The following is a 15927-nucleotide window of genomic DNA, read 5'->3' as shown; positions in this document are numbered from 1 at the left end:
GCCTATATTGTTGTGAAATAGCCAAATTAAGTAGACCAATGCTGGGCAAAAACCGAAGATTGCATAGGGTTATAGATGGTTATACCATTGCCACGCTAAGATCCGAGTCACCGCCGAAGCCATGATAGCATAAATGTAGAAGTCACCGGTGAAACCGCTGACCAGAATCTGATGTAGGGGTTTTGTGGAGAAGGAAAATGTCGGAAATGGCAATGCTTTAATTGGAGAGATGCGGGGAGAGGGCAGGAAGAGGTCGACTTCGAGTCGGTCAGGGAGAGGCCACCGCCCGCCACCATTCCCCTACCACTGTTGTTCTAGGGTTAGGTGAGCGGTGAGGACGATGCTAGGGAGAGGCTTGTAGGAGGGGCGAGATGGGCAGAGAAGGGTGCAGATTGAGAGAGGTTAGGGTGGCTTACCGGAGCCGGAGACGTCGCCGGGTACGTCCGTGTCGCCGTTCCCATACCTGCCGTTCCCTACCGCTGTTGTACTAGGGTTAGGCGAGCCGACGATGCTAGTGAGAGGCTTGGAGGAGGTTCGAGATGGGGAGAGGATCGATGGCTCCCCAATTGCAATACGTCGTTATCTATTTTGTGTCACTTTGACTCTAATTTTCAATTGTAATATTCTTTAACAAATAGTATAAGTACATACTGTAAAATAAAAATATATTGGTGACAAATACAACAAAAAACCATTATAAAAACTCAAATCATATAGTTTGATATGTATTAATATGGAAGCGCTATTTGACCCCCATTGTGATGACTAGTTATTTTACCCCCACCCCGCATCTTAGCAATTGTACACGATTTTTACATTACGTAAATTTTATTTTACTTCGATAGTCGAGTAAAATGTAGATAAATAGTTTTATGTACTAATATTGGTTAAAGTGATGTTTGAAAAACCATGCAATTTTTTGTGCGCTTTATATTTTAAAATGGAGGGAGCAATATATGTTTTGACAGACCACAGGTCAAGCAACTCATGCAAGGTTTTCCTTACTCGTCGCATCAGTTGCCATCACTGATTTATTACTTCAGTCTTATCCAAGGGATCGATCAATCATGGAGTATATACTGGCCACAAATCACTTATATCGCCGCAAAGATAAAGAAAAGGGTCCATGCACTATCGCTATCCCCACCTTATCTCCGCTCTCTGCAAAGAAGATTGAAATATAAGCTAGTGCAACTGACAAATTCAGAAACTTTGTTGACGGTGCAGTGTTGCTATATATATATGACAAGCAAGCACAAATTCAGAAATTAATAGTCAGTCGTTTGATCGTTTCACGTATCCATCGCACGAGGTACGTGCGTACTTGAGCTTCACTGTTCATTTTGCGACTCTGCGTGCGGAATGGGGGTCGGGGAAGACCGCCGTTTAAATACGAGACTCGCGCTAGCCACGGGGTTAATCAGGGATCGACGTGCGTGCATACTGCATGTCACTCCCTCAACTCTAACGTTTTGAGAGCAGCTAAAATATTTTATATTTAAGAAATGATGTAGTAGTAGATCAATGATGGTATGTTCTATCATTATTTTTAGCGGGAAAGATCGGAATCTATTTTATGAGTTCACAAAAAGTACAAAACTTTCAAACATAATAAAAATTACATCGAGAACTTTTGACCACCTAACAACCACTATTCGCCGTCAGAACGAGCCACCGACGCGCCGCGGTGGCTGCTCCCTCACCGGAGCCGGCCTAACATCGTTGATGATAGTCGGGAAATCTCCGTGCACGTGCCTCTAAGGACCAGCGCCTGGAGCTGAATTCGTCACCCTTGAACCCTGCTTGAATTAATCTGAAACTTGTAACACCAAACTTATCACACAAGTAGACCGGACGAGATCCACCACACCATGGAAGCGGCGACTAGATGAGTCCTCGCCCTCGTCAACGCCGCCAACGAGGTAGAAGAGGAGGCAGGTACATCTTATTCTTGTCCGGCAAAACCTTGTCATAGCCACAATAACGACTATGTCGGTTGACCAAACTCTAACTTTAGAGACCTTCTACAATGCCAAAAGTAGGTCCAAGGTCCCCACCTTCTCCGGCCACCGGAGAGGCAAGAAGAGAAGGCGTGGACCCATCGATCCCCGGCAGTAGATGACGAAGACGAAGCAGATGGTGGAGGCTGCTAGGGTTTCCACCCTAAACGCCCCTTCTCTTTCTTTCGTTGGAGGATTCTGTTTCGTAAGCTACCTGGTATGTTGTGTCATTACTGGTGGCATGTTCTATATATGCATCATTTCAATGTTCAGTCTATTAATGTAGTATGTGTATGCTATATTCGGCTACTCCCTCCCTTTCGATGAATTACATATCTTTAAAAAAAAGTCAAGCTAAGTAGGCTGACTAAACTTTTATAAAAATTATTAATAACTATGTTTATATCGTACGAAAATATATTTCATGATGTATCTAGCCATATTAATTTTATATTTTACATGTGAATAAATTATTATAAAATTTTGGTCAAATTTTATATAGTTTGACCTTTTTACAAAATATGAGCCATTTTCATTGAAACGGAGGCCATATAAATCTAAGGTTTGGCATAGGAATATGGCAATAGCCTATTTCAGCGTCAGCCTTTCACTTAGAACATGCACTCTCCGTTGTCTCTAAGGATAACATGTTTTAGGAGTCTAATTTAAACTTTTCAAGACATCTTATATTTAGAAACAGATTGATAATACTTTTTCACTTCTAAAATAAGTGTTATAGGTTTGTTTAGATTCATACGTATCTAGACGCATTTTGGTGTATAAAGACGTGTAAATCTAGACAAATCTGAGAGACTGAGATGCTTATCTTGGAACGAAGAATGTAGCCAGTATCTTGGTACTCTAGTGGAGTAATAAGCCACGAGCGGTGGCCATGTTGGCAGTTCTAAAAAATTGTCATGAATTTAACATATTTTGTTTCTCAAGTGACGGAGAAATAACTACTATTTTTAGCTGTCGTTACTCGTTGCGAACCATCTGATCCTGGCACTGAGATTCGTGTAAGTACAAAGAGGCGAGTGGATTGTGATTTAGTGGTCAGGAATGGCTACTATACTTAAGTCGTTTTTACTTAAGTCTATTCGATCATATCTAATTAGTTTTAAGTACATATTTTTGTTGTAGAAAATCATGCACAAGATCAGGGAAGAAGGAAGAGATTGGATTCTTGCCGGAGCAAAAAACCTTGCGGAGCTCGCGAGCTGACCCTTTTTTCTTTCTCTCTAGTTTTGGGGTTTCTTCTTTCTCCTTTTTTTTGTTATTGTTGCTGGCGTCAGCCAGACCTTTGTTTGCTCCTCCTATATTAATATAAGGTAAAAGCTTTTTTGCCTCGTTTCAAAAAAACAAAATGGTGTTTTGTCTATTTCCACTCTTATTTTCTCCTACCATTTAGTACTCCTTCCGTTCCATAAATTTATTCTTAATTTTGTTTAGCAATGGATGTATCTAGAAGAGAAGTTTCATAGGGCGGATGGAGGATGGAGTAATATAAAACATTTTTGTACATGTAGCAGTGTAACATCAAATAATTCAGCAAATCTTGGATTGAGCAGTCGTAGAGTCAATTTAGGGTGTGTATACACAGGTAGCTACTTACATTGCGGCTTTTCGTTAAAAACAGACTTGAACTCCGCGCGGCCGTACGTATCGATCGGTGTTTTCGTTCACATGAGTACCTGTCATGCATAGTCGTTGTCTGGAATGATGGTGATGTGGCCATCCACACTTCCGAAAGGTACTCAACCCTACTCGATCGAGTGCTTCTTTGATGTCGTATCCGTAGGCTGCTGTGACAATTGTCCATGTGAACTAACTGAAGATATATAAATTGATTGGTAGGCAGCTACCGATCTTTTCATTGGCGGGCTACCTCTAGTGCACACATGCATATATACTCGATCAGCTGGTTTTGCACAAATGGACGGTGCATATATACGCGCACTACATGGATGTGGTCAAAAGTTATAGCCCAAAATATAAGTTGCATTTCGTACATGCTAGATTCTGACGCGGTGAAACGTTAGTCTCAAAATTAAACAAAAAAGGACTAGGTGTAGATGGTGGATCGTGGAGTATATACGAACCATGTCATATTTATGGGGCGGCTAATTCACTGCCACCCATCTAGGGAAGAAACCGACGGTCACCTTTTGGTGTACTTTCCACTTTTCGAAAGTTCACATCTGTTCAACTTTGTTTTTTCAACAATCTTCCTGTTTTGGCATCTTTCGAAAAAATGCATCCTACCTTAATTTCTGGGTATATCGAGAGATTAGGAAACAATACAACCCACAATTCCATATATTGTGATTTTTGAGGTATTTATTTATCATACAGTACATGTTTACTACCGCCATTTTTTTTAAACAAGACCTATATAATTTTCCTTTTGAAAACAAGGCTTGCTCTAGTGTCCAATAATCTATTTATAATTTCTCTTACTTCTAGGGCTTTTATTTGTTGATGATTATTAATAAATTGGTTCATTTTTTGAAAAAACTAAATATATTACTGTAAGTTAAAACTTTTGGATGTTCAAACAAGCCTACTCCCTCCGTCCACAAATAAGTTTACATGCGGGTTTTCCAAGATAAATTATGAAGTGGAGTAAAAAATACATTGAAAGGACGCAAACCAACATCTCACTCCTCTTTAATTCTTTCACCTTCAATGAGTAGAGTGTGTGTAGAAAACTAGGAGAACATGTGCTGAATATTACTCTCTCCGTTCCTATATATAAGCCATATAGTTTTTTTGAGAAAAATTCAGAATATAAGGTTTATTGCATTGCCCTACTTGTATGGACAATATTTTTGGAGATTTGATTAGGATTACTTATCTTATGCAAGGTCCTCTATTAGCTCACGGCAATTACCTAGGGTTAATCCCTGCCAAACAAGGTGTAATATTTCCTAAATATGTGTTTCTTAATTTTTGTGCCAAAAACTATATGTCTTATATTTAGGACCAGAGGGAGTATTGGGTTTGATTTCCGTGCGATGAGAGAGAAGTAATTTTTGCTATTTTAAAGTGCATTGGAAACATAGATGTACACTCTTTTGTGGTGAAAGTTTGGAGCTAAACGTCCACTTATTTTAGGACGGGTGGTGTACTTTTTTAAAGAAAAAACATGAATTTTAATTTAAGAATTTTTAAGTGTAAATCAAGAATGCTACGATAGAATATATATCAGCTCTACCAAGAGAGAAGGATGGGTGATGGTGAGTCAAATGGATTGGCCCACCACATTGTATTATGTGCATTGCAACGGGGTCACCAACGTAGGAGCATTGTCATAAGTTTTATACACAATTGAGATACACTATTGGGCAAGAGATTTGAACATTGGATGGTCTCCATATACAGAAACTTCTCTTATGAATCCCTTTGGGCCATTAGATGGTCTCCACACACACACACACACACACACTCTCTCTCTCTCTCTCTCTCTCTCTCTCTCTCTCTCTCTCTCTCTCTCTCTCTCTCTCTCTCCCCTCGATCCTATGCAATTTTCGAGATTGTTTGAAAGATAGGTCTAACAATTCTAATTTTTGCGTCGAAAGAGGCTCTGACTTTGGCGAGATCTTCCTTGTAATCGAAAACAAAAAAAATTACCACGTAGTTGGACCAAATTGGTGTCAACTCCCCCGGATTCATTTTACTTGTCGACAATATGAATGTATCTAGAAAGTTAAGATACATCTATATTAGCGATAATTAATACAAATCGAAAGGAGTATTGTATTTTAGACTGAAAAGGTAGATCCACAAGTTAAAACGACATACCAACTAATTATTAACTCGAGCGTGCTATCAGAGGACCGCAGTCGCTGAATAAAAGAGGAAATTTACTCGAGAACGAATTAGCTAAAACGGGCTACACGTGAGTTTGTTCTCGACACAGCTCAAAGTTCATTTTGCATCCTCACAACATTTCCCCACTGACTGTACGGTGGACAGGCGTCGCCCTGTAGCTATCCACGCTCTCGGCGTGCATGGACGGCGTTGGCCGCCGTCGAGGTGCGGCGCCGTCGAGGCCGGCTGCTAATTAGCCTGCCGGACGATGCGACCCAGAGAAAAACGGCCCGGTCAAGGTCGCGGTGGCAGTGGCACGTACGATCCGATCCTGGGTCGGTTTCGGCGACCAGGCACGGAGGCACGACGTAGGTACGTACGTGGCGCAGTTGACCGTCTACCTCTTCTACTGGATCGAGTACATCTTGTAGATGTTGCTGTCCAGCAGAGCTACCTGACTGGCCCATCCACTGGCTGTCTAGCTTGCTTCCATTTCTTCTTCTTTCCCATAAGCGGAGCTACTAGCTGGAAGCAACTCCTACGTGCTCTCCATGTCATCCCAAGAAGAAAACGTATATATGCACCGTCAGATTATGAAATTGTATGCAGTTCAACCAAAAGACAGATCTAATGAAAGAGACTAATCAATTACATTCAACACCCGCTCATGTCTAGGCCGGTTAGCTTTTTTCTCCAGATGTTCATAAATATTCGAATATCCTTTTTAGCGATCACAAGTATTTGTTTTTACACTGTGTTCCCGAGACTTTGTATCTATGATACAATGTGGATTTGTATGTTCTATCCATTTTAACCAAAAAAACCTAGCCTTATGAAAAAGATTAGACACTTATATTTAACACGTGGTCTTGGTAATATATTTAGCTTGCTTTCATTTTATTGAAGGTTAAACTTGCTTTAATTTTGGAACTAAGTTAGCTTGTGCGCCACACGCTATATGTAACTCTGGTGCATAGAGGAATCCATGTCCCTTTTTTATTTCACTTTTGGTCGCACTAAAGTTCCTCCTATTTCAAACAAACTCGTCCAAATTATCTGTCGAACCATCATTCCATTTTATGTGCTTCATCTTATTAACTTACCTTTTTTTTTGGTTTGCAAGGGACTTTAGAGCTGGATCTGTTAATACCGAAATATTTTAAGTTTTAACAATCAGAGATTTTGGCATTTGTGGGCACTCTCGAATTCATTTCCACAAGTTCAGTTGTAACAAAAAAATAGCATAAAGGAATGAAAAAATTTAAAAATAAGAATAGAAACATAATACTCCCTCCATCCTGAAAAGAGTGTCGTAGATTATTGTAAATTTGACGTATCTAGACACGGTTTAGCGTATAGATCAAGTTTTTTATAGTTCTCAAAAGTTACCGATGGACACAGGCATTACCGGTTACTAGAAACACCATCTGAGATTTTTCAAAAAAATAAATAGAATTTATCAAATAAACTCAAATTTGAGTAGATTACACACAATATGATAAATATCTGCCGGTATTTTCTTATACGGTGGGTACCGAGAAAACCAAGTATATGTGAGATTTTGGTAATATTGGCCGTGGAAAAAAACCTGGTATAGTTACATCCAAATCCAGATAAATTTGCGGCACCCTTTTTCAGAACAGAGGGGGTAATAACAATTGGAAATTTTTGAGAAAATACTTTTGGAAAAACAAATTCAAAATATTTGACAAAAAACATGATGCGGTTAATTTTGTTTAATAAATGAAACCGTCAGCCTCTCCACATGGAAAAATTAGATGTATGGATATAGATTCACATAACATTTATGAGAAGAAAATGGTCTTCTTTCATCGGTTCTCCTTGATCTCGGGAAATGCATAATATATTTGCATTTCATCATTTTTCTGTGTTTATTTCTCAATTTTTTCGTGATAGATATGTGTGATGGCCAACAATAATTTTGACAATACATTTTAAACAATAGAAGCTAGATTTTGTGAAAGGAATGAGGTTGAGGAGGCCCCAACAATATGATTTATTCTTGAAAGAATAACAACTAAAAGTGAACTGAGAGCGCTTCGAACTAAAATATAAAAAAGCAAGTGAGCACTATGGTATGGTATATATCATATGGTTCTTTTAGCGTGCCCAATTAATAATTATCCATAGTGTACTTGTACACACATGAGTTAAAATCCCTGCACGCATAATGCATCGATGTGACGCGTTGGCCGCTTTTGGCGTAAACGTGAGCAAATCTATGATCACCCAAGACCGAACAGCCCCAAAATAGCAACTCGTAACGGTGGCAGCACTGGCGTTCTTAACCTGATTTGTGGCCAGCCGCACGTCGACGACGATGCGTACATATGTACACACGCGCTGGCCAGCTCGACGTTCCTCGATTAATATGGCGGACTCCATATTAGGCATATTTGGTTCGAAGAAGGTGTGTACAGTTTCGATTCTTGCTACCAGTTTATTATACTGACACATAGTTTTTTTTAAAATGATTTTGAAGTATCTTTTGTAGTGCAGGTGTTATCTTCGGTGGTGTTATAGTGTTGTTGTTGCTGGTGTTTTATCACCATGACGGGTCCTTTTTTTGTTTCTCTTCTTATTTTATTTTTTCTAGGTTGTGTGTATCTTTGATGTCTTTAAACATCTTGTTGGCGCACATGTTGGGTGTAATTGATATTTTTATAATATAAATATATTTTCTTACCAAATAATATTTTTATTAAAAAAAATCATAAATTTGCTTAACAAAATACACCGACGCTACTAGAGTAATTTTTCCAATAGGCGTCCCCCGGGGGAGCTAGGTATCATTACCGAATGATAAGAAAACATGTCTGGACACAGATCATGTGAGAAAAATACAGATAGGTGCAAGACGATTTAGGCGCGCCGAAATAGGAAGTTGCCACATGTGTGCATGATGTCATAGTTGTTACCATCCGGCCCTCCGTTGCAAGATCCAAGGGCTGACAGTTTGTCGCGTCGGGGCACTAGAATTCTCACTTGCCGGCGCGTCATAAATCTTGAGCGGATTCATCATAGCGAACATAACAAAACGAACCCAGAACAAACTAGATGGTTTCACACCAACAACTTTCGCGCAACACCTCAACCGCCTAGACAGCGCATCGTCGTCTTCATCTCCACCCGCGCCATCCATTGTCCCAAGTGAAGATGATCTGGCCATCTCATGCATCCGAAGCATCGTGCTCTGTAGTCGTTCCGTTTCTTCCATCAGGTTCCACTTAGCCTTCTTAAATAAGATATTTTCCCAATATCACAAAAAGCACACATGTGACAGATCAGCTCGATAGGAGATGATATGAGTTTTCCTTCAAAACAAGTACGGTTACGAGTTTTCCCGATGATGCAACATAAAGTAGCAATCCTGACTATATGCATATTGTTAGGGTTGCAAGCGGCATCCCGCATTAGCCCTGGAAAGCATTATTTAGTTTAAAGTAGACAAATATTCTAAAAAAAAGTTACAATTAACTTGACCAGTTTTGACTATGAAGATGGGCGGATCGGTTGGCGCTTTGCAACCTTAATATTTGTCCCTAAGAGAACAATTTTGGACAAGAAATATTTTATGAAGCATGTTTGTCTAGTATTAAAAGTTCCAAGCATAGAGCTAATGATACTCCACATGTAAATGGGACATTCAAATAAATAGATGAGTGGTAGTTTCATCGGCATGACAAAACCGGCAAGTGTAATTCCCCACCCATGCATATTCTTTTTTATTTGGAAAACGCTAGCTTTCCCCCGGGGGATCGAGCGCGTCCCGTCCTCCGCCTCGGTTGCAAGACACGTGTCCCATCTTATCGTCCAGAAAAAGCGACAGTTGCTGGGCCCACCACCTCCCTTATCCCTTCTCCCACACGCGTTCCTCTCCCGCCGCCGAGGAGATGCAGAGTTGCAGGCTTGCAGCCCGCCGGTTCTACCGCCACCGTCCTCATGCCGGAGCCGGCACAGACGCGACCTCGTCCCCCTCCACCCTGCCCCGTCGCGCCGCCGCCTCCACGAACGCCTCCGGCTGCGCCTGAGCTCTGCTTCCTCCCAATCTCCATGCCCCATCTCCCGTCGCTCGTGTAAAATACGGTCGCCGGTGCTGTAGAGGTCCGCCGCGTGCTGCACACGCCCACGGGCCGCCGCTACAAAAGCCAGTCGCCAGTGTTACAGACTTACAGAAGAGTGCTGCAAATTCCACGACGCCTGACTGCTTGCTGCAAATGCCCAGAGCCGCCGCTACAAACAGTCGCCGGGCTGCAAAAGACGGTCCTTGGTGCCTGCTACATGCGGCGGCGACGCCTGCTACATGCGGAGGTGGCCTCTGCTACAAGCGACGGCAACGCCTGCTACATACTGCGGGGGGCTCCGCTACAAGCGTCGGCGACGCTTGCTACATGCGGAGGTGGCCTCTGCTACAAGCGACGGCAACGCCTGCTACATACTGCGGGGGGCTCCGCTACAAGCGTCGGCGACGCTTGCTACATGCGGAGGTGGCCTCTGCTACAAGCGACGGCAACGCCTGCTACATACTGCGGGGGGCTCCGCTACAAGCGTCGGCGACGCTTGCTACATGCGGAGGTGGCCTCTGCTACAAGCGACGGCAACGCCTGCTACATACTGCGGGGGGCTCCGCTACAAGCGGCGGCTGCATCTGCTCATCCGGCGGTGGCCTCCGCTAAAATCAGCAGCTGCAGCTGCTGCTACAATCGACGCTGCCGACTGCTTCTAGTGGCGGCAGCGGCTGCTACATACTACAATGGGCAGCTGCTAGTCTGCTACAGCCTACATGTGGCGGCGGCGGCTGCTACAATCAGCGGCGGCCGCTGCTACATACTACGGCGGCTGCTACAATCGGTGCCAGCGGTGGCCGCTGCTACATATATACTGTGGCGGCTGCTGCTACAATCGGCGGCGACGGGGCTGCTACATGCGCCTTGTGCTACAAGCTGGACATCGATGCTGCAAGGAGGCCGCCTTTGGTACTACGCTCGGCCTCTAAAGGTACTGCGGTGGTGCTACGAACTGCCGGCGGCGGTGCTACAGGCGTGGTCAACGCGGGCGAGGTCTCTCACCGGAAACATTCGACGAGGGGCGGTGGGTAGGTGGTAGGGAGATACAGGCATGCTCCTCAGGTCGCCAGAGCTGCAAATGGAGGACAGCGATGCTGCGGCGAGCTTCGTTCACGGAAACGGTGGTGCTGCGACGAGCTTCATCCTCGGGGAGTCGGAGACGTCGGCGTTGCGACGGGGGCAAAGGCGATGTGCTTTTTGGTGAAGAGCGGGTGGGGACTGCGAAGACGAGGAAGAATACAGGCTGTTTTCTCCAGATTATTTGGTTCGGTTGGGCATGGCTGCGGGACCCACCCACGTGGGGCAAGACGGCATGTGCAGATGCATGACCGTGAAGTCCAGAACAAATCAAGCGGACGAGGTGTACCGATCGTGCGGCTTAGGAGGCGGAGGATCAGGCGCACTAATCCCCCGGGGGACGCTCAGCAGGCGCCTTTTTATTTTGGTCTAAGAGAATCTAAAGCTAAAGAGAATAAAATTTAATCAAGGACGATGGTGAAGTGCGGCAAAGAATCTGGAAATAACGTTGACACGGCCAGAATCTTGGAAGTCGTTGCACAAACGTATTACTATATTATTCTAATTAAGGCAGCAGAAAGATTTCGCCATCGGACATATTCTCCGGTCTGAAAATACGTTCGCCGCTAACACCGCACGCAGCTCCTCCATCGGTAGCCTCGAGTCCTCGACGATCATTTCGGCGTACGGGAGTTTGACCGTGGGGAAAAAAAGCATGCAAGCGAAAGGAAGACGAGGACGAAGTAGAAGAAAGCTAGCACCTGATGCTTCCACTCGGGGAACGATCAATCGAGCCGCGTACGTACTGTACATGCTAGCCTCCGACCCGGTCAAATCTCACACCAACTCCAACTCCATCTCCCATGGCTAGCTAGCTCCTCTCCCTCCGGCCTCTATATAAACGCGACTCGATCGAGCTCATCACCGAGCAACATTTTTTGCTTCATTAAGCTCAATTGATACAATCAAGCTAGCCTTTTTTCCCTCGAGCGATCGAGCACTAGCAACAATGGAGCTCGCGGCAGAAGTTCCGGCTATGTCGACCGGCGCCGCGGCGGCGAGCACGCTGGTAGCGCTCGCCCTCGCCACCTTTTACTTCGTCTACGCTGCCTGGCTCTCGCCGGCGGCGACGCGGAGGCGCCTCGAAAAGGCCGGCTTCGACGGCCCAGCCCCGTCCTTCCCGCTCGGCAACCTCCGCGAGATCGCGTCCACGCTCGCCGCGAACAGCAGCAGCACCACGTCATCGGCGCCGGCGGCGTCGGGCGTCGTGAGCAGCGACATCCACGGCGCCGTGTTCCCGTACTTCTCGCGGTGGCGGGCCGCCTTCGGCAAGGTGTTCGTGTACTGGCTGGGCACGGAGCCGTTCGTGTACGTGGCCGACCCGGAGTTCCTCAAGCGCGCCACGGGGGGCGCCATGGGCAGGCTGTGGGGCAAGCCCGACGTGTTCCGCCGCGACCGCATGCCCATGTTCGGCCGCGGCCTCGTCATGGCCGAGGGCGACGAGTGGGCCCGCCACCGCCACATCATCGCGCCCGCCTTCTCCGCCACCAACCTCAACGTACGTCCTACTATTACTACAGTGCACTCCACACTCTCATTTGCTTTAAAACACGTGCACGTCCATCGATCAATGGCATGCGCTGACATGTACACGTGTATGTATATTGCAGGACATGATAAGCCTCATGGAGGAGACGACGGCGAAGATGCTGCGGGATTGGGATCACGCGGTGGCGGCGGCGGGGCGGAGCGCGGCGGTGGCGGTGGACGTGGAGAGGGGCGTGGTGAGGAACGCGGCGGAGATCATCGCCAGGGCCAGCTTCGGCATCGAGGAGGGAGGTGCGCGGGTATTCGAGAAGCTGCAGGCAATGCAATCCATGCTGTTCCGCTCCAACCGCCTCGTCGGCGTGCCGCTAGCGAAGCTCCTCCAGGTCCGCAAGACCTACGAGGCGTGGAAGCTCGGCCGGGAGATCGACGCGCTGCTGCTCGACATCATCGACGCGCGCCGCCACGCCGGCGGCGGGGCGGAGAAGAGGAAGGACCTGCTGTCGCTGCTGCTGGCGGCCGGGAAGAAGGATGGAGGGAAAAGGGTGATGACGTCGAGGGAGCTGGTCGACGAGTGCAAGACCTTCTTCTTCGGCGGGCACGAGACGACGGCGCTCGCCGTGTCGTGGACGCTGCTCATGCTCGCCGCGCACCCGGAGTGGCAGCACGCGCTCCGTGACGAGCTCCGCGAGGTCACCGGCGACGGTCCCCTCGACGCCGCCGCGCTCTCGAAGCTAACCAAGATGGGGTGGGTCCTCAACGAGGTGCTCCGCCTCTACCCGCCGTCTCCCAACGTGCAGCGCCAGGCCCTGCACGACGTCACCCTGACCGACGCCTCCTCCGACGACGACGGCGCTCCCCCGATGGTGATCCCGAAGGGAACCAACATGTGGATCGACGTGGTGGCGATGCACCACGACGAGGCGCTGTGGGGCTCCGACGCGAACGAGTTCCGGCCGGAGCGCTTCGCGGCGGGGGCGCACGGCGGGTGCCGGCACCGGCTGGGGTACCTGCCGTTCGGGTTCGGGGGCCGGATCTGCGTGGGCAGGAACCTGACGGGGATGGAGTACCGGGTGGTGCTGGCCATGGTGCTGCGGCGGTTCGAGCTGGCAGTGGCGCCGGAGTACCGTCACGCGCCCAGGATCATGCTCTCGCTCCGGCCCTCCGACGGCATCCAGCTCCTCCTCACGCCGCTGGCTGCGTCCACCAACGTATCGATCAAACAGTAGTAGGTGTAAGTCGATCGCAGGCTAGCTAGCACACACGGTCACACGTATTAGTCACTGATTATAAGCCTTATTAATTAATTAGTTAATTGATTATTAGTAATTCCAAATGATATACTCCTACATGCTGAAATAATACGTACTCTCTCCGCTCGAAAATACGTGATCCACCTTTACTTAGATACAATTATATCTGGATGCATTTCGGAGTGTAGATCCATTCATATCTAAATAAAATTGAGTCACTTATTTCTAAAGTGAGATTGTAGTACCTATTACTGAGTGTGCATATATAGAACATGGGGGCATGTGAACCCACTTTTTGAAAAATTCCGTTTGTGATATCAAAACATGTTTTAAAAATCGAAACACAAAATGATTTCCCAGATGATCTCAACTATGTGCCCTGGACATGAGTTTCGTGACGAAAAAACTTTTTATTTTGTCTCGGCAAAAAAGTGAAATTTTGCAGGGCTATATAGCAGTATATATGTGACGTATTTTGTCTTTTTTAGATTCTGAAATAAAAAAGTGGTTTCTCCACGAAAACTTTCTACGCACACATGAAACATGCGTACGTACCCGGATATTTTTATTTCAAAAAATTTTAACATTTGGAAAATGCATTTCCAACTAGGGTTCACATGCACCCATATTCAAACCGGACTTTTCCTACCTATTACCTAAATCATTACATCGAGTAGAAAGTATGTTTCATTTAGCATGGAAGTAAAAAATTGCATTGTACTCCATACTACTTTCTTTGAGAGCAACCATGTATTCCATCATGGGGACAAAGCAAATATCCCACAAAATTTGCATATGAATCCTATAGTCAAATACAAAATAAACTTTTGGATTTTTCTGCGCCTCTATCGAAACATTCTCCTCACATCTCCTTGAGAGTCGACCAAGGACCTCTGGATCTGATCCCTCTTCCCGCATGCGTCCCCGATGGTTGGTGTAGAGCTGGATCTAGAAGTCGGCATCCTCTGTAGAATTATAGTATAGGGTTAGGTTTAGGATTGGCCCTTGTGACGGTTAGAGTGATACCGTCGGGGAGTTCAGCACCACAATTTTTTGGCGACTTCTAGTGGTGGGCGACGGTGTGGTTGTTGGTTGCGGTGTTCTAGTGGACAGAGTCAAAGGCGGGTTGCGGATATGCATGACCACTCATGGAGAGATGGTGGCCTCGAGGTGATGGGACCAGGCCCAAACTTCGATCTGAGTTGCATGACTTCCTAGGTGATCTTCGGTAGGGGTCTTCCGACATGGCCATTGCAAGGCAGCGATAAACATGTCGATGTGGTACATCGACCAATGGACGTCCTCATGCTACCCCATACCTAGCTCCGCCTTATCCCATTGACGAAGTCGTGGAAAATTGAGAAATCCACCACCTTCGGACCAACACCCTTGCTCTAGAACGTCCATCTCCCATTGGCTGGCAGCGCCGCCTTGGGTAATGACAAACGCCAGCAACACACCGAGAAATTAATCTTGCAAGATCTGAAGAACGGCGAGAGACCAAGCCACCTGCTCCATGATGTCGTCGATTAGAGCACTGCCGAGATGGGGGAGAAGCTAGGGCACCTTATTCCGCCATGGCGCCTTCCGCGACACCGATGCGATAGCCTAGAAAAATGTGCTCGCCAAGATCGAAGCACCGAGGTCCCCACCCACCCTGCCGGTGCCAGCAGGGACATGTGGCCTCGCCTACTGACGGAGGGGGCAAAAACTTGCCCTAGTGGGTTATGTGCAGAAAAGAGACGGAAAAAAAAGGTCGCTGCATTGTACTATTGGATTGGATTGGATCTGGAATGCAAGGGATCGATCCACACCATATGATTAAACTTGAGTGGCAGTACGGCGCAGTGTTTGCATTGCATGCATGGTGGTTAAGCGGTCGTTGACCGAGTTGACAGCGGTTCCACCGATCGACCGGGCAACGTGGCAAGGATGACGGACAACTAACTACGCGGCACGGTCGTCGTCGTCGATCGTATGCGCGCATGTAAGCTTGGAGATAGATTCTTCAGTCATCGTCTCAAATTTCTTCAAGTCGTCTCAAACTTCGATCGCGTGGTCAAGATAAATTTGAGTGCAATGCAGAGAAAAAGAAGCAGTAAAACATGACAAGTTCAAAAAGAAGAGCTAAATCAATGTAGGGCCCAACCGGGTTCGAACCGGTGACCTCTTGATCTGCAGTCAAATGCTCTACCACTGAGCTATGGACCC

At 46.4% G+C, this 15927-nt stretch overlaps 1 protein-coding gene and 1 non-coding gene across 2 annotated transcripts; one reads left to right on the top strand and one right to left on the bottom strand.

Moving 5' to 3' along the window:
- The first annotated feature begins 11927 nt into the window (after window positions 1-11927).
- On the top strand, window positions 11928-13692 carry LOC124691089 (cytochrome P450 714C3-like). The gene is made up of 2 exons (XM_047224371.1): window positions 11928-12476; window positions 12589-13692. The coding sequence occupies exons 1-2, from the start codon at window positions 11928-11930 to the stop codon at window positions 13690-13692; spliced, it is 1653 nt and encodes a 550-aa protein (XP_047080327.1).
- Window positions 13693-15855: 2163 nt separating this feature from the next.
- Window positions 15856-15927, bottom strand: TRNAC-GCA. Its single transcript has one exon. It is a non-coding gene; the product is annotated as a tRNA-Cys (tRNA).

This window comes from Lolium rigidum, chromosome 2 (genome assembly GCF_022539505.1).
Source record: "Lolium rigidum isolate FL_2022 chromosome 2, APGP_CSIRO_Lrig_0.1, whole genome shotgun sequence".
NCBI lineage: Eukaryota > Viridiplantae > Streptophyta > Magnoliopsida > Poales > Poaceae > Lolium > Lolium rigidum.
Note: the sequence above shows the minus strand (reverse complement) of the source record. Positions and strands in the feature narration are given on the sequence as shown.